Raw genomic sequence first — 26387 nt, 5'->3', positions numbered from 1 at the left:
TTTTTAGATTATAATAATATATAAATTGATTATTATAATTTTATTTTATTTTTAAAATATCTTTTAATATTTAATAAAATTTAATATATTTAAGAGGTGAATAATTAAAAAGTTAATAAAATGAATTATATTTTTTAATATATGTGAAAAAATTATAAAATGAAATGAATATATAAAATAAATAAATAATTAATTAATTACTATGGTTAATGAGTTCAAAATAGCTTTTTAAGTATAATGATTATGATGAAATGATATTGCCACTTTTTTTATCTTTTGTGTTTAGCCATGCAATTGATTGTTTCTTTTTGTTTTTTACTTTTGTCCCACTCCTTTCTTCCTTGTGTACATTTTAAATTTGGAATTTTCAAGCCCCATTTCACTCTATTGGTATTATAATAGTAGCTAATTGATTGAAATTATGTTGGGATGTTGAAAAATATAAGATTTTATAGTAAAAGAATTCAATTGATAGATAAGATTGCTATTCATTTTACAATATATTAGATGGGTGAATGAGGTCTTGCAAAGTAAGTTAATTGGGAAAGATTTCAAAACTTTATCCAAAAATTACTATTATTATTTACTTTATGTGTTATGAATAAATTCATTAAATCATTTCTAAATTTTAAAAATACATTAAAATATTTTTAATATTTTAAAATATTTATTAATTAATTTTATTAAATATTATAAAAAAATTTAAAATAATTTTAATACAAAAAGAATAATTAGTTCACCTTTTAAAAATTTAATTAATCAATTAATAAATTTTTAAAACTGTAAAAATTAATAATAAAATATTTAACACTTAAAATTAATAAAATGATTAATTAATAAATTTTAATAATATTTTTATATTTTTTAAAATAAAAAAGTAAATTTCTTAATTTTTTATTTAATATTTTCCATTGAAATTAATTAAAATTTCAAAAGTATGAACGGAAAATTATATTTTAGTCCCTGAGATTTAACGTAATTAATATTTCTGTCTCTCTATTTTGGTGACCGAACACTTAAGTCCCTCACTTTTTTTCTGTCCAAATTCGTAGTCTTTTCGTTCAAAATAATCATTTGGGACACATGAATTGATAAAATTAACCTCATTAAAAATTATTATTATTATTATTATTATTATTATTATTATTATTATTATTATTATTACCCTTTCTGCAACAGGAGAAAATATAAAAATAAAATAAAAATTTCACATTGAGAGAAGGGTATTTTTGAAAAAAATTATAATATCTCACCTTTGACTCTTTGACCAAACGGTTTAAATAGATTGAAGGACTACGAATTTGGACGGAAAAGAAAGTGAGGAGCTTAAGTGTTGGATCGCCAAAATAGAGGGATACAAGTATTAATTACGTTAAATCTCAGAAACTAAAAAGTAATTTTTTTTATATTTTATAATAAAAATTATCATTATTATGATTACAGATAGAGAAGAGAAGCACTCAATAAAGAAACAAATTACTTTAACCATAATATTACAACAAATGACGTCACAAACCCTTTTCTACACTATCATTAATATTTTTTTTTATTTCTTTAAAAATAAAAGAAAATCATATTAATATTCCTTCATCCATAAATGCAATATAAGTGGAGAATTAGTGATGGAATGTGTTATGTCTGAACGGTTAAATGTTAGGAATTTATATAAAACTCATTATACTTAATAATTATTTATAATATAACTGTTATATAATATAATTGTTATATTATTAAATTTATAAAAAAATTATTTTGCATAATCGTTATATTAATCATTAATTATAATATAATTGTTTTTGTATTATAAAACTTCTCCTCATTATGATTTATGAAATCTATTTATTATAACTTCCTATGAGATAATCATACTAATTAAACCCAATGATTTACTTATAATATATATATATAAGCCAATAGAAAAATTAATTATTTTTTGAAAGAGGTAATTGTATTAGAAAATAAAACAATGAAAGTATATTAAAATTCACTGAAAAGATAGCTCAAGTCCCCTCCGTAAATGAAGGGATGCTGTTAGAAAAACTGAGGAGCCAAGAAATTTTGTTTTTGGTGGAAGAAAAGGTTGATGAAGGTGAATCCAAGAAATGCAAGATTTGGTTGAGCCAAGACTGGATGAAAGATTTGTAAACATGAAATTACAAGAGAACAGGCACAGAAGAAGCAGCAGGAAGTGAAATGCCACTGAGAATCTGAAAATGAATAACCTGATGCAAATGCTCAAAAACTAAACAAACCTGAGCCTAAAAAAGAAAAAAAGAAAAAAAAAAGATTACTCTAGATCTTCTTTTATGGTGTGGCATTTCTTGGAGACGTTATTGTGCCTCCTGTTAGGCATCCAGTCTCTTAAAGGTCACATATGGCAAAGAGCTCTACCCAACGTCTATTTATGACCATGCCACTTCCAAGTAACCTATACTGCCATTGGCTTTGTGCAACTAATTTGAGATAGATCTCTTAGGCTCCCAACCTAAGCTTTGGCCATTTTCTTCTATTCCCTTGTGCTTTATTGAGTCTTTGATCGCTTCTCCTAATAAGGCTTTGCTCAAAATTCCAGTGGCCGGTGTTGAATAGTTATCTGGCTCTTCTCGACCTCAACTCCAATTGAGTCTTTGGGCTATCTTTTGAGCTCTATACTAACAGTTAGAAGTGTGTCTTTTTTTCTTAGGCCTTGAATTATCTAGCTTGTCTTAGTTATAAATCTATTTTTTCTTAAGCTCAAAAGGCTTCTTTATGTCATCCTAATCTATAATTGTCTAAGGCTCAGACATAAGATGAATTGAATTGCTATTTTTAGCAAAAAAAAAAAAAAAGACATGTTCTAGCAACTTGATAAAGGATAGTAGTTTCTGGTCTCTCTATCCATGCAACTTTTGATTGTCATTTGAGTTGTTCTGTATTGTTGGAAATTTGTAATTGTTTTTCTATTTTTATAAAAAAATAAATAAAATTTCATGATTAGATGGAAGCAAGGAAAACGAATAAAAGATTAAAGGTTTGAATTATATAAGGTGAATATGTAGGTAGAGAGAGGGAATCACGAGGAAGGTATAAAAAACTAAATTAAAGGGAAAATAAAACTTAGGTTAGATGAAATTATATAAATTTCTCATTTAATTAATTGTTTTAAATTCGAATTTGAAAGACTTCTAAAACTTAAAAAGGAGTAGTTTGCACTTTTTAATAAATTTATTTGGTATAGATACAAATTATTTGAGTCTGAATTTAATGGAAAACAAATAGTTTAGAGAAAAAAAAAAAAGAAAAGAGAAAAACAAGAGTTTTTGAGAATGTGATTTGTGAATGAGACTTGACAAATAAAAGTTAGAATGAACTCCTAATTTTAATAACGTAACATGAGCATATGTGTGGTTTGATTTTCTCTTTTTATAATTAATATTAAAAAAATTAAATTTAATTGATGTTTTTTAATAAAATAAAGAATAATTAGACAATTTCAATATATTTCTCATGTATATATATAAACAGATTATAAGGTCTTATTAATGCAACTCTTAAAAATTCTCTATCAATCAATTAGTTTATAATTATGTAATCTTCTATAATTATATACAGATTATGTTCACACTCTAATATTTCCTTTCAAATTGCATCATAGATGTTTATTATGCCCATTCGAGACCCATTTAAAGTTTTGGTGAGTAGATCACCCAATTACTCTCCTATCTTCACATAACTGGTGAAGATTAAATTTTCTTAAATATTCTCACAGGTGAAATGACAATCAATTTCAATATACTTAATCCGTTCGTGGTATACTGAATTGGAAGCAATGTGAAGAGCAGCCTAATTATCACACTAAAATTTCGCGAGTGACACACATCCATACCAACTTCCTTCAGCAGATTATTTATCCACAAAATTTCATAAGTGGATTGGGCCATGGCTCTGTATTTTGACTCGGCACTGAATTTGAACACCACATTTTGCTTCTTACTTTTTCAAGACACTAGATTTTCCTCTAACAAATATACAGTAGTTTGTAGTCGACCTTCTATTACTTTTGGATCTCACCTAGTCAGCATTAGAAAAACACTCAAGTGCAGTATGCCCATTATCACTGTAGAGTATATCGAGTCGAGGAGTCTTTTTTAGATAACATAAAATTTATTCTACAGCGGCCCAATATTTCACCGTAGATGCAGCCATAAACTGGCTTACAATGCTTACTGCAAAAGCAATATCTGGCCAAGTTATCACTATAAGATAGTTCAGCTTTTCAACAACCTTCTGTGTCTCTCTGGATCATCATAAGGGTCTTCATCATCTTTTGTAAAACATATATTAGAAATAATTAGTGTGCTACACGGTTTAACTCCCATCTTTTCAATTTCTGCAAGTAAGTCAATGACATACTTTATTTGAGACAGAAAAATTTCCCTTTTACTCTTCAACACTTCGACTCCTAAGAAATACTTAAACTGACCCAAGTATTTGGTATGAAAACTCGCATGCAAGTAGTTTCTAAGAGAAGAGATCCATGTACTATCATTTCCTATAATGATAATATCATCAACATATACAACAAGGAGAATAATATCAGTATCTGAATTTCTATAAAAGACTGAATGGTCACACTTACTTTTTTCAACCCAAAATTTTGAACTTCACTGGACTTTTCAAACCATGCACGGAGACTCTATTTCAAACCATAAAAAGATTCTTTCAAATGGCAGACTTTCCCATACTCCCTCTGAGCAATAAACCCTGGTGGTTGCTCCATATACACTTCTTATTGGAGGTCACAATATGAAAATGCATTTTTAATATATAAATCGTATAAAGGCCAATATTGAGAAACAGCTAGGGAGATGAACAAGCGAACTAAGGTCATTTTTGCCACAGGAGAAAAAGTGTCAAAATAGTCAACGTCATAGGCTTGAGCATAACCTTTGACAACAAGATGAACCTTAAGCCTCGCTATAGAATCATCTGGATTGACTTTGAAGGCAAAAACCCATTTACAGCCCACAGCCTTCTTGCCAAAGGATAAATCAACTAGTTTCCAAGTATGATTTTCATCTAAAGCCTTGATCTCCTCAAACATTGCATCATGCCATCCAGAATGAACCAATGCCTCTTTAACTGTCTTAGCCAAATAAATGAAATCTAGAGAAATAATTAAGGAGGTAGAAGAAGAAGATAGGTGATCATAAAACAGAAAGTTAGTAATATAATAGATAGATTTACACTGTCATTTACTTTTACAAAAACTAATGGAGAGGTCAAGACCACTTGGTGGTGAATCCGATGGTGAAGAAGATTCTGGTGCAGGATGTGTATCATCATGTACAGGTCTCTGAGAGTAAACTTGAACAACTGACAGTTTAACAGGAGACTGAGTACTAGAAGGAATGTTACCATCAAATTGTACAGCAGAAGGCATATTCGAAGAGGGCCCACCATCAGATATGATTCTATAAATGAGCCATTCATCGTCCTCCTCTTGATCAAGAGAGATTTGAGCAACAGGATAAAAAGGAATTTGCTCGGAAAAAGCTACTTCTGTTGAGACAAGATATTTATTGAGATTTGGAGAATAACATCAATACCCCTTCTGAAGGCGAGAATATAAAAAAAAAAAACATACTTCAAAGCTTTAGGATCAAGTTTAATCACATGAGTTCTGACATCCCGAACATAGCAAGTGTTGTCAAACAGTCGTAGTTCGAGAGAAAATAATAGTTTCTTAGAAAAGAGGACATTATAAGGAGTATTACTATTTAGTACTATGGAGCGGAGGGCATACGATTAATGAGAAAGCATGCAGTAGAGACAGTATCGGCCCAAAATTGCTTAGAAACTTGCATTTGAAACAATAGAGTTTGAGCAGTCTCAAGGAGATGTTAGATTCTTCCTTTCAGCTACCCCATTTTGAGTGGGTACATCAACACATGACGATTGGTGAAAAATACCATGTTGAGTCATATAAGCCTGGAATGATTCTAACATATATTCTTTAACATTGTTGCTCCGCATATTTTGCACAAAAACATTAAATTGAGTCTTGATTTCAGCACAAAAGGTAGAAAAATGAGAAAACACTTCTAAACGATGCTTCATAAAATAAATCCAAATCATTCTAGAGTAATCATCTACAAAAGTGATAAAATATCTGAATTCAGTCTTAGATTCAACCAAACATGGGCCCTAAACATCCAAATAAACTAATTCAAAAGCAGACTCAGCTCATTTATTGACTCTAAGACTTAAAGAGTTTCGATGATGTTTTGCAAAATGACATGACTGGCATTCCAGTAAAAATACCTTATGAAATTGAGGGCATAGCTTCTTCAAAACCGGTAAAGAAGAGTGTCCCAACTGACAATGTGCTTCACACGGAGACACGACACTAGAGCAAATAACAGACTGAGGCACCCATGCATCTAAAATGTAGAGATCCCAAATACATATCCTTTATCAATAATCTAATTCGTCACAAGATCCTGAATGAGACGATGATCAGGAAAAAAGGAAACACAATAATTTAGGTTTTTAGTAAGTTTACTCACATAGATTAAATTAAAGACAAAATTAAGTAAATTTAGTACATATGATAGGGTAATAGAAGGGGTAGGTTTAACAGTTTCAAAACTCTCAACATTATACCCATCAGCTATAATATCAGGAGAAGATGCTTTATAAGATCGAAAGCTAGTAAAAATATGAGAATTATCTATCATGTAATCCGTGGTACCAAAATCAATGACCCATTTATATGAAGAGGAAATAAGACATGTTGTACCTGTCTCAGTTGCTACTGAAGACATTGAGATACTTTTAATAATATGGGTCTTACTGTCATAAACCATTTCAACCAAAACCCTATACTCCTATACCTTCAAACGAATTAAAAGAAGATGATAAAACCTAACCCAGTGAACAGTAAGAAAAACGTCTCCACCCAACACCCAAACGGTAAACAAACTACAAATTTGACAAAGGGACTGCAAGGCAACTTCGACGTCCTCCCTAAGTGGGCAGTGAGAGACAAATGTTACCCTAAATGGATAACCTAAAAAAACAAAAGCCCTAAATCTCCAAAAAAAATTAAAACTTGACGGGAGAGAAAAAATAAATTAAATCTCTATAGAAATGGCTTTGATATCATGTAATAAGATAAGGAATAATTGGACAAATTCAGTATATTTTTCCATTGAAGTAAGTGTATATATATACATATTACAAAGTTTTGTTAAGACAACTCCTAAGAATCCTCTATCAATCAATTAGCCTATGATTATGTAATCTCCTATGATTATGTACAGACTATGTTCACACTCTAACAGTTTTCAATATTTATTAATTAAGACTATCAATTTTTTTCAAAAAAAAAAAAACCTAGTTCAGACTGTAATGCTAAGCCTAGCTGGCAATAATCTGCAGATTGGAATGGCCACAAGTAGCTGGATATAAGTTGATAAATAGAAAGAAAGCTAAGCATTTATGGAAGGGGCCACCACTGCTGAGAGTGTTGAACCCATTTAAACACTTGAAAGATAAGTGGGCTGCATGAAGAGTTAAGACAACTTCCAAATATGGCTATGCATGAACAAATGGAAGAAGCAGATAAAGCCTAAAGTCGGACCACGAACAGTAAATTTTGATCCCTTCTTAAGATTCAGTTGTCTCAATGGAAATAGTTAAGATTTATAAACATAAACGTGATTTGAGGAGCCTTATTCATGTTAATATAAAGCATATCATTTTCACATGCAGATTGGGAGGCCTGCTGCCTAGCTACTAGCTAAGAAAATGGACCATTCAGAATCTACATTATTACTCTAGGTGTTTCGTGCACTCACAAAGCTTTTGGTAATTAAAGCTTTAGCAGTTATGACAGCTAATTTTGATGTTGTAAGGATGGCCACTAAAATGGCTGGCTCTCCAATTTCTATGGTAGGTATGCAAGCGACCAATCTGCTCTTTCTCCAGGATGTTATATTTCACCAACCAAGCCCTGTGATGCACATAAAAGATAAAGACAGCAATGGATTAGTTGAGAAATCCTTTTCTTTTTAGCTAATATTGATATGAGAAACAATTACTGGATTCAAAGCTTCCAAGTCTATTCTTTTGGACCGAATTTCTATAGGGGAGAAGCATTGCATACCTGGCCAAGACACAGGCAATAAGGGGGTCTGCCAACCTACAGCAACAGAGCTTACAGACAACAACCTAAAGCAAATAGTTAACGCAGGTCGCAGGCTGAATCACTTTTGGCTAGAAATTCAGCTACGAATTAGTAACATTTTTGTGCTGCTTGTTAGAAAGCAACAGAGCAATTGAGCAAGCCTCGTTTACCAATAAGAATTTAGAATTACTTCCATTACCCGGTCTGGATCTATTTACTACGACCATTGTCCATATAAAAAGGTAAATAACATGGCATCAGTTTTCTCTGGAATAGACCTCACGCAGAAACACGTAAAATTGAACAAATTAAATTTCCTCAAAAATCTTCGCATCTGCCAGAGCATAAAAAGCTAATATGAACAGAGATGGAATAAAACATTTCCTCCCTCATAATGGTAATACCTAACATGCTTGTCCAGTGTATTTTTTTGGTAATATCGGCTGGAAAGAAGATCAATATTGCTTTTGAAACGGGGACACATTACGCAAGGATGGGGAAAAAATAATGTCAATTAAAGAGTGAGCACAGACAACAGTAGATAAAAAAGTGAAGGGTAGAAAGATGTACGATAGAAGCTTTAGACATCCTACATTGAAACATCTATTGTACTGACATCTCAATCCAAAATTCTTACCACTCCAACAATGTTTCTGCATCGTGATAAAAATAAAAAATAAAAAATATAAAGTCACTACTAAAAATTTCTCAAAGACGCCATAAGGCTATGCTACTCTACAGTTCTAAACTATCATTTGATGTAGATCAAATAAGTTAGTGGCAGATCCTTTTCCCACCACAAGCAGGGGTTATCAGCAGAATGTTTCTTCAGGCAAATACTTCACCCAAAATCAAGCAGCCACATAAATCCAACTTGGTTGATGCGATGTTTTCCTTATAGAATAAGAATGAACAGCATTAATGCATATTGCCTTTGCCAAGAATATAAAGCTCCGAAAGTAATTAAAAAAAAACGTCATCCCACGATAAATGAAAATTCTATTACAGCTGCAACTTTGAAGGACATTAAAACTGAATGAACAAAAGTCAACAATAGATAACTCAAAGATATTATAATAAAAAAATTGACCATTTTTGTATTTAAATAAAGGAAGAAGTACGATAAGCCCAAGATGACCTTCGTTTATATACCAACAAATCAAAGTCAAATAATCTTCTCTACAAGGGAGAGCTGGAGCTGTGAATGTAATAGGTTAGCATAGCGCCAGCATTGCGGTAATGCAAGCAGAAAGTTCAATTCCTGCAGTAATTTATTAGGGGTGAGAATCAATTTATGAAGATTAAGGAAAGATTCAAATTGAATTCTTTACCCCCAGTACCCACAAAGGAAAGAAACTAACTACAATTATGAGCTATACATAGGAAAGAAAGTAACAATTATGAGATATACATATATATATTAGAAAGAGAGAAAGAGAGGGGACAAACGAGATCTGTGTCCTCATCCATGGAGACAGCAAAGGTAAGATAGAACATGAATGTCCACTGAGAATTTGCACAAACACCTTAGAAGGTCAGTTAATGAGCACAGCATGCCTTCAGATAAGTAATCTTAAAGGGGCAGAAAGAAGCAGCTGCATATCTGTTTAGGCAATTATTCATAAATGAGATGGTCGGAAATTACAACATTGTATAAAAAATAGGTCTCCGATGTTGTGTTGAGAAATGAGAAACGAAAGCATAAATTAGAGAGAGAGATAGAGAGAGAGATCTGACCACATGCAAGCTCACAAACAACAAATCAATCAGAAATTTAGATCAATTTATTTAAACCTTATTTTCGATAAGTATTATGGCTTCTTTCAACCATCACATTGTTCAGCAAACACTGGAACATTCAATTATTAACTAGTTATAGCATTGAAAACCAAAATGTAAATAATAATAATAACAATAAAAAAAAGCAATAGCAACATCTCTCGCAATGTACAATAGTATGTATACCCTTAACAAACAAAAAGGGAAGGAGTCAAAATCAAGAACACGAAGTCAGCTACAGTTGCAAGATGTAATTTACTGGGAAATTTTGATTATACAATGGCAATGAAAAGCTGGAGATCAGCACCATGGAGAACAAGAGTCTGAATTTCCATATCCTACATTTGCTTTACACGATATATTTGTTAATAAATACTCTTCTTTCTTTTCCTTTTTTTTTGCTTCCATACCCTTTTATTTTTAAGCCCGTGCCTCAAATCATCCTCTTTACGTCTCTTGTTTAGCACCCACAATCATGACATCAATCGTTGTGGTTCACTCTACCCAGAGCCTCAAGCCCTTCAGTCCGGCTATGAACAATCCTGTGAAATACTTCTCTAATCTGTCTCTCCAATGGATCCAACCCTTCATTTATTACCTCACAAACCCTTCCCAACTCTTGCACTCTGAGCCTCACCTCTGCCTCTCTTTCCTCTGTCAAAGGGTATTGAATAGAATCAGCCAATTCAGCCAAACTTTTAGTACACTTATCTACCAGATAAATCTCCCTTAACAGCCCACAAGCATTCTTCCTATCCCGCTTTCTTGACTCCTCCAGCACCCTCTCGTGCAATGACAACATTGCTGCAGCCCATTGAAAATGCCTAGGAATCGAAAAATGCACTTGCAACCCTCTGTCCTGGCAAGGTATTGCTGCCACCAAAGCCCACATTACAAACAATAAAATTGAGTTCATGGTATAAACAGTCACCGCAATTCCATTAGTAGCGACAATTTCATTGGCTTTGGGTGCTGCCAAATTATTCCCAATCGCCTGGAGCTGTCTTGCAGCGGACCAAGACCGTGACACACTCCACGACAAGGATCTAAAATGGCCAAAATTCCGATGATGCTGGTCTCTAGAAGACGCCGCATTTTGGCGGCCAAAGGAGCGGTTTCGCTGAGCCATAGCAGCTGTAGATTCCCTCTCGTCGAGCATTGAAATAGCCAAATCAACCAACGCCTTCTTAGCACGACGGAACTGTCCTTCCCCAAGCATTTTCTGATTGCCCAAAGCGCAGAGAACAATCTCAATTAGCTTCTTCCACTCTCTGATCTGTTCAATTCCATCTCGAATAGCATTACAAAGATCCAAAGCCTTCACGCACCGCTCAAAGAAGTCATGGATCAACCGATCCACAGGTGGCTTACAAACGTGGGATCTGTTGTTCAACAAAATAACTCTAAACTCCTCCTGACAACCCAGGAAACAATCGAGCAGCTTCCTGATCCAAGATAGCGAAAGTAAATCATCCGAACCGACAGAAAACAGATCCACGAACCGCTCCGTTACATTCCTTTGAAAAGCTTCAAGCTCCAACTCATGACCAGATGCCTCATGCGTGGCTTCCATGGAATGAACCTGGTCACGGCGGAGACTCAAAATAGAACGACCAAACGACGCAGAGGAACCCTGATAATCCGTCGCGGGCATTATCACATGACAAAACAAAAAACCCCCAATTAAGGGCGCAAATTTTGATTACAGCGTATAGAATTAAGTCCAAATTGAATGTGAAGACATCCTAATTAAGCCGCCTAGACATATATAAAGAAAGCTTGAAGCACTGATGAAAGCGCGATAAACCAAGAAATGGCTGCGAAACCCTAATGAAGAAGATGGGCATTTTATTGGTGATTTGGACCGCGTTTCATGGTGGGTCGGAAAGAGAAAGGTAAAATAAATTACCATAATTAGGAAAAAAATAAATAAAATTTTTTAGTTAATTTTGTTTACTTTAAAAATAAAACTTAACCGAAAAACCTTCTCATATTAACACGCACCGCACACGCAGAGAACACGTATTACCTCGTAAAAGGTTTTCAGTTCAATACAAACCGCGGGATCGTGTACGATGATAGACGTAACTGCCGTTGGATGAGAATATTCTGTCGTTATCCATGAACAGAGAGGTGGGGGCCTTTTTGCCTGGTGGTTTGTTAACGTGACTAGACTGTCATTTTATATTCTTGGGAAGTGTACACGTGGAGAGTACAGCTGGATCTTCGTTGGCGCGTAGTCTGGTAGAGTTCGTTGTGGTGAGGTCTCCGGCTAGTCGCTACTCGCGCTCGTGTACCACTTCTAGAATAGTTCGAGAGCGTGGGCTGTGAAGTTTACGAAATTGGCCCTTCTTTATGAAACGTGTCGTGTCCGTTTAAGTTTTCTTAGGCTGCAAACCGTCTTTTTATTTTTAATTATATTTAACTTCATAAATAAATCATATAATGCTTTCTCACATCATTTTTATTAGGTAAAATTACTTTTTAGTCCCTAAAATTTAACGTAATTAACACTTCTGTCCCTCTATTTTGGCGACCCAACACTTAAGTCCCTCACTTTCTCTTCCGTCCAAATTCGTAGTCCTTCCGTCCATTTAAACCGTTTGGTCAAAGAGTCAAAAGTGAGATGTGATGATTTTTTCTAAAAATACCCTTCTTTCAATGTGAAATTCCAGAAGAAGAAGAAGAAGAAAAAGTTACTGGGTAGGAAGAAGAAGAAGAAAAAGTTACTGGGTAGGAAGAAGAAGAAGAAGAAGAAGAAGAAGAAGAAGAAGAAGAGGGTTAATTTTGTCAATTCACGTATCCCAAACGGCTATTTTGGACGGAAGGACTACGAATTTGGACAGAAAAGAAAGTGAGGGACTTAAGTGTTGGGTCGCCAAAATAGAGGGACAAAAGTGTTAATTACGTTAAATCTCAGGAACTACAAAATAATTTTCCCTTTTTATTAACTTTATTTTTTTTAATACTTTGAAAATAATATTTATTTTTGTTAAATAATAATTTTTTTAATTATATATCAAACAGAGATATTAAATTTTATTAAAATAATAAAATTATTATAAATAATTTATGGTTTGAATTAAATATTAAAAGATAATTTATATTTTTATTTAAAAATAAATAAATAATTAATGAGTGATTATATTGAAAAGAAGTGAATACAAAATTAATTATATTTAAAAATATTTAAAAATAAAAAATATATAAAAATTATGAGATGAAAAATATTATTAATTAATTTAATGCTTGAAAGAATTAGTTGCATATTTGCATCCCAAAAGACGGATCTAATTTTGAATTGAATTAAATCTATTTGATTTAAATATATTTTTTTATTGATTTGATTTAATTTTTATAAATATTTAAATTTAAAATTTTAATTTATTTTAATTTATTTTAATTTTAAATTAAACTAATTAAATATTTAACTACATTTTCTGAATGAATGATTTTTCATAATATTTTATAATTAATATGATATTAATTAGTTAAATTTTATTTTAACAGTTAATGATAAAGAGTTAATAAATAAAAAATATTAAATTAGATTGAATTATACTTATAAATCCAAATAAAAAGATTTATAGCGAATTAAAATAATTTAAATCTAAATTTGATTCAAAACTGTCATATGCGTATTTGATTTTCAGTTGTCTAACAAGATAGCTGCTTTTTCTTGATACCACGAAAACATATTCCAGTGTCTTGTCTGCTTCGCAGAACTTCAAAAGGAAGAGGGCATTTATTGTCAGTACTTTAGTTTAACTTCTTTAGACAAGTCTAATAATTTCTTGTCATATTTAATTTATACATTTAAAAAATAGATATATTTTTAAATATTAATATAAAATAAAAATAAAAAAAAACAAATCTCTCATACAAATAATATATTTATAAATGAATGAACTAATATATATATATATATATATATAGAGAAATATTTGAATTTTAAATTTTATTTATTTATTTTTTAAAATTTAAAAATAAATAATTATCTCCAATGAACATAAATTTATTATTATTATTATTATCATTGGTTTGTTAAATTGATTCTTTATCACAATTGGGTTTAGAGGCACAATATTTCACCGCCATTTTCTTGCTTCAAACACCTATTCTACAAACGAGTCTAATCTCCCCTCTCCCAATTATTTTTTTAATACACTATTTTAAATTTAAACTATTATTTTTAAATTTTAAAAATATTCATTAGTTTGATGCTATTTAAAATTATTTAATTAAAATTTTTTATTTTATAAAATTTAAATTTTTAAATTTTTTATTAAAAATTTATTAACCATTTTAAATTTTTATACTATTTAATTTCTATAATTTTAAAAATTAATTACTAAAAAATTATATAAATTTTATTATAATTATATTTTATATTTTTTATCAATTAAATTATAATATTTTAAAATTACTCTAAATATATTAATTATTATTTATATCGCTAAAAATTAATAAAATTATTACATCACTCAATATCATCAATAAAAATTTAGAATAATTATCCTGAAAAATTCTCTACTTTTATTTTTTATTACAATTTTACACTATATTTTATTTTTTACCTATTAAATTTTTTTTTTAATTTTTTTACCAAATGCATCTTATCACTATTTATATAGTTAAAAACTTATAAAATTATTTAAGTTATTTTTTTTATTATTAAATGTATTTAAAAATTACTATTTATATTACTATTTATTTTTATTATTTTTATCAATAGTTTTATAATAACAATTTATCATGATTGAAATTATTTTTTCTTAAATTTGTCTAATATATTTATTATTTAGTATTATTTTTAAAATTACCGTTAAAAAAATAACTTTATTAAATATATTAATTATCAAATATTAAAAATAATTTAAAATAATATTTAATATAATTCAACTTAACAATATCAAAAATAATAAAATAATTTTTGATATATTTTTTAAAATTATTCTTTTAACTCTAAACATAATGTTAATGAACTTTTAAATTATACTAATATTTAGAGTAAATTTTAAAAAAAATTAATAATATATGAATTAATTTAAAACTTAATAATGCATGTGAAATTATAAGTTGGAGTGATTATTTTTCATCTCTTAAAAAAATGTTTTTTAATAAAATAAATAATTGTAAAAAAACTTCATATTTTTAATTTTATTACAATTTTATTATAAATTTTTAAATTATTATCAATTTTATTTTGAAATTTATTAGTGTGGCATAGTGATACAAAGAATGATGTGATAATTTTATTAATTTCTAACGATATATAAATCACGTAGGTATAATAAAAATAACTTTAAAAAATTAAAATTTAATTAATAAATTAATTAATAATTTTATTTATTGAAAATAATTTGAGTTTATAAAAATATGAAAACTTTTTATTAAATAATTTTAATATAAAGATAAATTAATAAATTTTTTTAAAAATTAAGAAATTTAATAATAATTCTTAAGGTTCAACATTTTGGTGATGCTTGTTAGAAAGCAACAAGAAACCTTAACTATTTCATCTGCAACGGAATATTAAATAAATAAACAAAAGCTCAATCGTTATTTAGATTTTATTGGATTTTCTAAAATTTTATTTTTATATTTTTTAAATTAAATTTATCTAGGGCTTCGTTTCGTTTTAAGCAAGGACAGATCTACCAAATCAAAATCCTCCCATGCTGGACTTGCCGCACAACATACAACTTGCAACCAGCTATCAAAAACACGACAGGTTTAACATTAACTAAATTAAATCTTTAATGTCTTTTTTTTTTTTTGATAGACTCTTTAATGTTTTGTTTGAATCTATTTAATTTGAAAGGAAAAAATTTAAGTGAAACTTGTAAAATTATATAATTATTTTACATGTTAATTTCTATTAAATTAAAAATAATTAAATTCTCACATATTATATAAAGAAATTTATAGAAAGTAAATCATACTAATTTGAAATTCTTTTAAAATTATTAATTTTAAAATAATATTATATAAACACTTATAGATTTAGTGCGGTGGTAAGTATATCTGAATAAATATGAAAGGTTTCAGAATCTACTCTCCGGTCTCTAAATCTCAGTTAAAAAAAAAAAATTATATAAAAATGAAAGTGGAGAAATTTTTTATATTAGAATGCTTAGATAGCATAAATTTATAATTTATGTTCAACATGACCTTATAAATTTCCAAAACTTTGAAAATATCCAAAATCCATTGCTTAGCAATGAAATGAAGAATCTACATTGGACATTGTTTGGTTGTAAAATAAGAGGTGGAAACAGGGGAGGTGATATACATCTCCCAACAGAGGTTGGTGAGCTGTAATATGAACTCATGAACAATGGGGACCCAACTTTGTGGGTCCCTAATCTATCACAATTCACAATCAGAACCTATGAACTCCATTACCATGACCAGCAATATCTTATTAAGATTCTTCATCTTCATATCCTTGACCTTGACTTTGAAAATTTCACATCAATGCAGCTCAAAAAAAGTCCTCAAAACCCAGCCAGATGTCACCATCTCCCAATGCTTGGTCATTATTTAGATTGCTAAGTTGACAAGAAAATAGAAACTTGGAAGCATGCAATTCCAGCTCCAAATGGTTGCATAAACTTGCAATTTTATATTCTATCCCTTTTTATTATTATTATCTTTTTCAAAAGCAAGCAGAAAAGCAGGATCAGCAGCAATTATGAAAACCTTAAAATAAAACCCATGAACTGTTTTTTTTTTTCCTTTTTCTCTGCAGGCAGCCACTTGCCTGTGTCAATGTAACAAGAAAATTCAAATCAATCCAAAGAGCCTTCTTGAAGACTGACACATAAAAGAATGAATCCTTAAACTCTTCATCTTCCAGAATCAAAGAAGCTTACAGAAATCAATAGTATTTGCAATTATGTCTGCATCCTATTGCTGGTCTTCAATGGCCACACTTGGATGGTCAAAACCCAGAAATCATGTGGATGATGGATTCCAGGAGACTAAAGACTTTAGATTGTGAAAAGCTTAAAGCTCATTAATGTAATGGCTTGACTGGAAGCAATGGCCGCTTGAAACTGTGATGATAAAATGCTGCTGACTGAACAAAATTTGTGGACAAACAAGGAGCAAAAGCCAACTAAAAAGAAAAGAAGACAGCTCAACAACCACTTGGGATGATATCCGTCTCCTTTTTGACTTTTGAGGTTTCTACTGAGCTTCCATTAATTCCAACATCAGCCAGGAACACACTACCAGAATCACACCATCCGCCGAGTAAATCCCTACTTGAATTCGAACACTGCAGCAAAGAACAGCCTGAGAATGAAGAGATCTTGGAACAAGTCATAGTTCGATGTATACCAATAGAATAGTATTAGAAGAGGAGAAAAGTATTAGATGTTTAGGAATTTCAAGATTTTTCTCGCTGGAGACTCTGCTTTACCAGAGTTATATAATAATTCGGCAATGGCCTTTTACATGAATTAATATATTCCCTTTTCCTCGCACAAGAATATTTTATCGTGTTCTTGCGCTCAACACATGGAACTTTCAGTTAAGAACCTATTTCATTTGGTTTGGTTAGTCAAATCAAACGATTCATTGACAGAGAAATAAGAGAAGACGTTGTTCAAACAAACTAGTCCCAGACATAGAATTAGATTTATGTCTGCAAGAGAAAAAAACGTATATATGTGTGTGCTTCCAATGGGTATATCCACATGCTTTCATGGAGAATTTCAGAAGTAATACCTTATTGAACCCAAGCCAGTTTGAATCTCCTCTGAATGAAAAGACCTTAGTGCTCTCTTTCCATTGGCCACAACAGACCTACAAATATACATTCACGATTCTGTAACATTATAAATAAAACACAAGCATATTGAGAGATTCTTACAGAAGTAGAAAATTTTATTACGATCCTCCACATTATGCAGCATCTAAGCATCAGTTCACAACACATAAGTAGACTATGAGATGAAAATAGTTTGCTTGACATTTGAAACTGCAAAGCTATTCTAATTTTCATGCCTCAGACAAACAAGTACCATACGACAAAATTATACATTGTCTTCACGTCAACCACCCACATGCATCGTAGGATCGATGTTTCAAAGCTCTTGACCATACTCTCCTTCCAAGATTTGGACAAAGCATTTGAACTCAAGTGTTTGCTTCACTTTTACCAAATAGATCAACCCAACATTTTTGGCAAGCATTATGAAAAATATCACTTTTTAATATAGTATTAAGTTATAAGAAATTATCATAGGTAAGATTTGATTTTCATCACCTACCTCATACATATATTAATATAAACAATTAAATGTTCATTTAAGAAAAATAGTGATAGAGTTATTTATTTTAATTATTAAGATCAAATTACACAAATTAAAAAAAAAGTATGTAATGAATAATCAAAGTATAACATTTAATTTTAAATAATTGTAAATAATATAAATTGATGGATATTTTAAAATTTTAAGTTTGTGGACAAATTGAAATTATTAAGTGAAAAAAGTATAGGCAAACATAATTTTTAAACATGAGGGCAAACCTCAATTATTAAAGAGAAAATTTTGACCGTATACTCTAAAAGGATCTCTTTGGGGGTGGTAGGGGCAAGTGACCCTATGGTAGATCCTTCCCTGCTTAAGCTCAAATTTGTTTGTATGCACCAAGCTGAAACTTAAACAAATTAAACTGCTAGACGATCTGAAACTGAAAGCACTAATTAAGGAAAATAAAAAACACACAAAAGAAATGGGAAAAAAGAAAAAGGAAGAGATTAGATTCAGTTGCTTCCAAAGCAATCACCTCATAGTCAACACCTTGAATATAGATATAATCAGAGTCCAGTGATGAGAATGCAAGTCCAGTTATCTGCAATACAATGAAACAGAAGTAACTTGAGATGCAATATTAAAAACCAAAGAGACAAATGCTAGAGCTGTAAGACTACTGTACATGAAAGTACTTTAAACCTTTGTTAAATTCTTCCTGGTCAATTTTACAATTAATATGTTGACAGAAATACAAGCCAAAAGGCAAGCTTTTATTACTCTTGGCATTTCCCATTAATTTTGCATGTATTTTTGACAAAAATTTATGAACTTCACAAGCAAGGTAATCTAATCACATAAATTTGAATCAGGGAGATATGTTAAAATGAAGGAAAGCAAGAGAGAAAACTGACAACACATGTTTTCAGTCACTTCTGTGCTTAGTTTTCTTTAATAGCTTAATAATCTTAACCAACAGACTTCAGATTTCTGTCCATAAAAGAACATGGCAAAAATGTATTGGTGCAGCTATAACAGGTTGCATGTTAGCTAATTCAAAAACCAGCAAAAAAAAAGTGAATTCAGATAAATGTTTCAAAATGACTAGGTATTCGCATGGTTATAATGGTGACTTCTGAACAATAAAAAAAACTATAGAAAATACTAAAAGCAACAGTGTTCTGAACATGCCCAAGAAGTACACATTACAATTTCCATTGATGAGATTAAAAAGTGCATTTTGAGTTGTTCTGGTGAAGATGGCTACACAAATTAATGCTACTTATCAAAGATATGTTATCCGTCAAATATAGACAAATGAAGTAGGAAAAGTCTTTTCTTCGCTCCGAATTCAAGTTAGCAATAAACCTACCCTTGATATTTAAAATAGCTCCTTAAAGTAGAACGCTTCAACAATGAAAAAATTAGGGGGGGGGGGGGAGGGAGGAAGTCGTTAAAATACAATTTTTACCTCATATTTTGAACAGTGCACCCATCTTGCCAGTGGCGACCATCTACAGTAAAGACAGAAGCACTTATAAGGCCTCATTCTGTTCATCGCATGGATGAGAAATTACTCAATTTACAACATAAGTACCAAACCAAGCCAGTAAATTTTGGGTACTTTAGTTCATTTTTTTAAATAAATTTGGAAACTTTCAGTTAATCAACTACACTTTTAATATAGTTTAATCGTCTTCATATATTTGAGATATATTTAAATGCCTAACAAGGAAAAGCCCAAACGGAGTAATTAGATTGAATTGAATATATTATTTTGGTTAACGTAGTTTTTGTGATAGTACAGTTTCTTTCTAAATTTTGGGACTGAATAAATTGAACCAACCAAATGCTTCCCCCTAGCTCACGGTGGGAAACATTTTTAATTCTAGGAACATCACATTTATATCAATCTTCAACAAAAACTAGGCAAGCATATGGGAGAAAAACACAACTCATTAACTAGCAGAATTGATATGTTTAACATGCATATTTTTATATATTCAAAACATACAACATCAGTGATCAAGTATCAAAATAGGCAAACCCCAATACCAAAATAGAACTTGCAGCCCCTTGTTAATTGGAAGTTCCTATACATAGGCTACAACAAACTAAAACTGACCAACCTCCGAGGATCATAAATAGTCACAGTGCGATCAGCTCCACCCACAGCTATATAGCCAGTTGGTGAACTGCAGACAGCATAGAAATTATCACCAAGAGAACCACAAATTCGATGTAGACAACCACCATTTTCTTTCATCCTCAAGTCCCATATTGTCAGCTGCAGTAATTCCACGGAAAGAAGTGGAGTAATAACTTTTATGCAAGAAATGATGAAAAGCAAGCTGAATACAGACTTATACCTGGCAGCCCTCAGCGATGGCTAAAATTGAACTTCCATTTCCATTATTTAAATTCTGCAAAAAATTCAATGAGGATGGATACCAGAGTCTGCAAAATAGCCACATGAATCTCAGGTATCTAAATGAATCTACGAACTTCAGCCTTTCTACAATATAGATATATCCAATAAGTATTTAATGGAGCACCAGCAACTGCGTAAAAATCCTTCGAAATAATATTCATGTATGTCTTGCTATGAACACATTACCAATAAAAACAGGAGGTCCATATTAGGATTGAGACGGAAGCAGCCGTAAGATTCAAGAAAAAATATATATATAATTATATATATAAGGCTGTATAGTTCTGGTAGATTTTCAGCAAGTAATCTCTGAACAAAAACAGTGAGGCAAAAAGATCCAACTGATTGCAACTAATTTAAGATGCTGGAATTGAGAAAGTTTGACCAAATGTTCGACCATATAACAGGTTCGCTGGTTAACGCTCACCAGTACCCCCTCTCAAACACAGACAAATTCACAGTGGTACGTGCAAATCTACACATACATAAGAAATTTGAAAAGCAACATAAGAGTTACAAATAAACATGATGCTTTTTGAACTCTGATCATGAATTTCCATTTGAAATAATGAAAGGGGAAAAAAAGAAAAATAAATAGCAAGCATACTCAACACTTACGTACGCAAAGTTCGTAGGTGAATGTCTTGGTCATAAACATCAATGCTTTTGCAGAAGCTCCTTGCTACAGCTGCCTGGACCAGACAGAAATTAAGACAGGACGATTATTCAGGAAGAGGACAAGTTCACATTCATGTATAAACGAGCCCAACATTGAGATACTAACAGCAACAAGGCATTATTATATGCTACTTATAAAACATTTCTGGCAAATGGCATTGGTAAATGAAAATAAGTTAATTATCATGAAATGGCAAAACCCGTCAGAAGCTCTTGAGCCGTTTATGCTTTAATTGTGGCGCAGAGCAACCAAAGGCGTGTTCCATTGAACCCTTGAACTATTAAACTGGCTACTTAGCACTAATTTTGATGCAACAAATAAAATATTGGGCAATTTACCAAAATTTTTCATTTTTAAATCCTCTAGTATTGGTTTCTAATGCCTGCATATTAAAAAAATTAAAGCATTTTGTCAAACAAAATGTTCATATCATATGTTTGTAACCTTGATAAATTAAGTTTGTTAACCAATATTAGATTCTTTGTCTTTTTAAAATAGAATTCTGCTATTCAAAACTTTCATATTGTTATTTGGACAAATTATGTCTTTTATTAGCTAGTATGCTAGCACTTAATGGCACTAAATTAAAAACTGAAATGATTCAATAAAATAGAACTTCACTGACGGGCTTATAATGAAAGCACAAAAGATTCAGGGGTTCTTTCATAGGTGTTCCAAGTAAATAATAATAATAAGCGAATTAAATTCTATATGCAAATTTGCAAAGAGTTTCAACAGCCATTAACCTATCAGAGCGTAAGACAATAACTGGATACATTATTATCATGTACCCCATGTACAAGCTCATATTAGCATTTGCTTGAATTAACATTTAGAATAAAGTAATAATACAAAAGCATCAAGCAGTCAATGAAGAAATTAGCACATTGTTGCAAGGAAGCACCTACATAGCTCAAAAGATCTTACCATCATGTTCATGTAATTGTTTGGGAGATATAACAACTTAATGTCATATTGCTCAACTCAAATAGCTACAATGTTTTGCTTATTCAGTGATATAGATCTAAAAGGTATTTGCAAGGACCAGACTGAATGTCTACAGGTTCAAATTAGTTCAAAGAAAAACTAGATACCATTGACCATTGACTTGGACTGAAACAGAGCCCTGCCCAACTACCTTCTCCAACACCCGAATCTCTTGGCAATACTGAATATGTAAGGCTATCAATATCTGAAAATTTCACAATATACATTTTTAATTATATTAGGAGACTGTATTTTCAACCACAAATAGGTAAAAGAACAACTAAGCAACTAATGTACATATGGTCTTAGCTATTAAGCAGTTGTTTCTTTAAGCACACTACATGTTAGGTCTGCAAATCCAGTAACATCAGTAATATTATCCATGATCTAGAAATAGTTAACAGATAATAATTTATCAATCTTCTTCAATGCCTAAAAACCTAAAAAGTATTGTTCCATGAATGTTGTGTTGATTGAAAATGCAATTAACCCAATATGGCAAGATCTGTAGAAATATAAAGAAGATGATACATTAGGCACAGAGTACAAGCAGCATGCCAGCCTGGAAACACTCAAACCAAATAAAACTATAGCACGCTTGAGTATAAACTGAATGGAGTTATCAGTTCATTCAGATAGAGAAGATAGACAGAAGAGAATTCTACAGTCCACAAGAACAAAATTTCACAGATACACTAATTTGTTATTGCTCGGTTTGACTATTTTTGCTTGAAAATAGAGTGCCCCTAGAAAATAGTCCCATCAACATGCATTCACAACAGTAATTTATCACCTGAAGCTTCCAAAAAGCACAACTACAAATGCCTGAATTTTGGGTTACAACTACTTTATGCTAGAGTGTAGTTTGCCGGTATAAATAAGTAAAAGCCAGAAGTTAATTTCTGGTTAGATTATCCCCTCAAAGAGTTAACAAAGAAGATGAGAATGATATACAGTTCCAATATCAATTCAGTAGTGCTACAAAGTATACCATCAAATCTTCAAAGCAAGTCAAGCCATCATCAAGAAAAGTAAAATAAGTAGAATTGTACCTTTACCACTACTATCTAGTTTAGAGACAATAAGATGACCATAGCAATCCACACTTCCCAACACCAAGTTACCAAGGCCTACAGATAATTTGGTCAAAGCAAAAATTTCACAAACAGGATAAACTCTCTTAGTACAAAAATTAAGCTCTAAGAATAAATGCCATAAGGACAATACATCTTTATGACTCTGTTAATGCAAATACAAAATCACTTACTTTCAGTTTCACAAAGCACTATACTCTGAATTTCTGAACGATGAGGGCATCGGTTAACTACAGAAGAGTCCATGACCTTTAACATGCCAAATAATAAATGACTAAATTAACACTTTACTAATTAAATGATGGCTGATGCAATCAACTAAGCTCATAAGCTGACATAAGCCAAGCAGAGTCAAGACCTGCTTTCTGCAAACTGACAATAGCAAACTGTTTTAACTATAACAGAAGTACCTGTGTTTGGACAGGAATGAGAAGGCTTTCTTTCCCCTTGCTAACAAAAGAATCTTGCATTGGAACCTATGAAAAGGAGAAGAAAATAAATTGAGCTGGCCAATTTAACTGTCATCTATTGAAGGATTTGATTCTTCACAATAGATCAGTGCCTACATCATAAACTAAAAATAAGCAACCTTCACAAACAAGATCAGATGAAACAACATAAGAATTCTCATGGTTCACTTCTTTCCTACAATTATAGCCGTGTAGTTAAATCAGTCAAGTGTTCACTGTTATTGTAGAGACTGCAAATCATATAAATTTTCCAAAATTAAAGTATCTCAAAGGAGGAAAGGAGAACCCAAATAATACGACTCACTAATTGGTTACCACAGGAAGATACATATGATATGGTAGATATTGTTGCTTCATTGCAACTATAATGCTCATAACGGGCTACCAAATTTATTAAAGCCAGAAAATTTATCAAACATATTGTTATAAAGATAAATTTCTGCACTTGTTCGTGAGTTCAAATCACTTAACCACATACAGAATCATTAAAAAAAATTATAAAACAGGTCCAAAAATGAATTTGGAGTAACCTTAATCTTGATAGGTAGTAGGTGGTTACTCAAAACTCAGTCATTACAGCATTATTCTGGTCAAAATCACACAGCATATGACATGCCTTTCTCAATCTATTTTAATATCACTATTTTCTAGCTTCACAAGCTCTTCCTAACATTTTCTTTTCTGAAGATTCTAATCCTCTTTGTAGTTGGTACTCATGATGAACTTAGTGTGGAATTATAGAACACCTGCTCTATAATGTAAAGAAAACAAGCCTTGAAATACAGCTGCTTGACTTGCAAATGCTTAAAGTTTCTTTGTTGATGGGACAAAGACAATAGTTTGAACTATAATCATTTTATACCAATAAGAAGTTAACAATTAACTCCGCAATTAGCAACTGAAACACTTAATTGGGTTTTAACAGAGAACAGAAAATCAAGAAGTACGTCTTGAGTTTTTATCATACTACACAAAAAATATATACATATAAAGCAACAAAATTGTCAAAATGGGTTAGCATGAATTCAAGTTCATTTGAAACCTGCAGTTTGTAGACATGACACCCAGAAGCCATGTAGACCCAACAAGAGAAGGCATCCTCATTAACCTGAAAAACAACAGCAAATGGATTAAAAACACAAAAAAAAAAAAAAAAAAAAAAAAAAGAAGCAGCAAACACAGAGGCATAAATACATAAGAAGGATTAAGAAAAGCAAGGGAGGTAGGTACATGGAGAGCAAGGCGAGTGGGCTGGAGATTTCCAGGAGAAGGATTCTCAATGAGAGTTGAAGGGACAACGGCCTTTCTCAGGCTTCTTGCCTCCAGCATTGTAAAGTCTCCCCTTTATGAAATTTTTTCTTCTGGGGTGGCCGCGGCGAGAAAGAAGAGGGGATTGTAAACCGGCCACGGTGCGGGTTGAAATCAGAATCAGACAGAGACCGGAAGATTCAAATCAGAACTATCAATATTTTTATTACCGAACGGGCCCAAAAAATGGCCATAGAAGGTCCAGCCTTTGAAACCAAATTTACAAGTCCAGTACAGTTAATAAATTTATTTAAAAAAAAAAACAAAAAAGCGCGTAAGCAGCGTCTGCCGCCAGCCAAGTGATGTACTGAGAGAGTCACCTAGTGCGTCCAACGGCTTCGGCAAAAATATAAATAAATTCAACTATAACCTTTCTAGTCTAATTTAACAGTGGAAGTTATAATTTTTTTAAATGTATATGATTTTATTTAATTTTTTATTATTAATTTAAAGATAAATTTAGATTAAAAGATAAAATTTAATATTTATAAATTAAATAAAATTTAATATTTTTAAATTAAATAAAATTTAATATTTTTAAATTTTAATTCAAAAAATAAATTACACACATTGTTTCATCACCCATAATAAAAATTACTATTTAATTTATGAAATATAAAAAATTAACTAATTACTTTTTATCATTTTAAAAATATATTAAATAATGTTTGTGTTTTTAAAACTCAAATTTAACATTATTATCATTAGAAACTGATAATAAGATAATAGTATTAAAACTTTAACTCACTGAATTTTTAAGTTTTAAAAACCATAGACTAACCAACTAATTTTGCTGTACCACTAGATAATATTTTTTTTCCTTTTATTATCTGTTTATTTGTTTATACGAAAACCAAATACTTTAAGAACATCAATTATATGTCTAAAAACCTAAAAATAATTATATTTAGAGAACATTTTCAGAGATATAAAAAAATGCATTTCCTTAATAAAATATCACCATCTCTCCTCTCGTTTCTTACTCTTAATTCTCCAACCTATTTCAATTTTCATTAAATTTTAAAATTTTAATTTTAATTTTTTAAAATTTTTTATAGCAAAATAAATAATTTCTTGTAGATTAAATAGCCAATTACTTAATATTTTCATTTCAAAAACAACCATTAACGATCTAATTATATTTTTAATAATGTATAAAATGATTAACACTTTATCCCTATTTAAAATTAAAAATTTTACGA

At 30.9% G+C, this 26387-nt stretch overlaps 2 protein-coding genes across 3 annotated transcripts; both read right to left on the bottom strand.

The window, feature by feature from the left end:
• Positions 1-10066: 10066 nt before the first annotated feature.
• LOC110606711 (protein ROH1) lies at positions 10067-11818 on the bottom strand. Its single transcript, XM_021745659.2, has one exon. It carries the CDS (start codon positions 11601-11603, stop codon positions 10431-10433), a length of 1173 nt encoding a protein of 390 aa, XP_021601351.1. The 5' UTR covers positions 11604-11818; the 3' UTR covers positions 10067-10430.
• Positions 11819-16661: 4843 nt separating this feature from the next.
• LOC110605820 lies at positions 16662-25313 on the bottom strand. Of its 2 annotated transcripts, XM_021744467.2 has the most exons (13): positions 25108-25312; positions 24920-24985; positions 23818-23883; positions 23581-23656; positions 23366-23443; positions 22421-22518; positions 21266-21339; positions 20586-20673; positions 20346-20503; positions 19688-19730; positions 18752-18817; positions 17687-17764; positions 16662-17234 (listed from the first exon to the last, which is right to left on the bottom strand). In XM_021744467.2, the coding sequence occupies exons 1-13, from the start codon at positions 25204-25206 to the stop codon at positions 17094-17096; spliced, it is 1131 nt and encodes a 376-aa protein (XP_021600159.1). In that variant the 5' UTR covers positions 25207-25312; the 3' UTR covers positions 16662-17093. The 2 variants fall into 2 exon arrangements, with proteins under 2 accessions (XP_021600159.1, XP_043809509.1); XM_043953574.1 differs by lacking the exon at positions 23366-23443 and having other exon boundaries at positions 25108-25313.
• Between the last annotated feature and the right edge of the window lie 1074 nt (positions 25314-26387).

Source organism: Manihot esculenta, chromosome 18 (genome assembly GCF_001659605.2).
Source record: "Manihot esculenta cultivar AM560-2 chromosome 18, M.esculenta_v8, whole genome shotgun sequence".
Lineage (NCBI taxonomy): Eukaryota > Viridiplantae > Streptophyta > Magnoliopsida > Malpighiales > Euphorbiaceae > Manihot > Manihot esculenta.
This window is presented reverse-complemented; position numbering and strand designations above follow the sequence as displayed.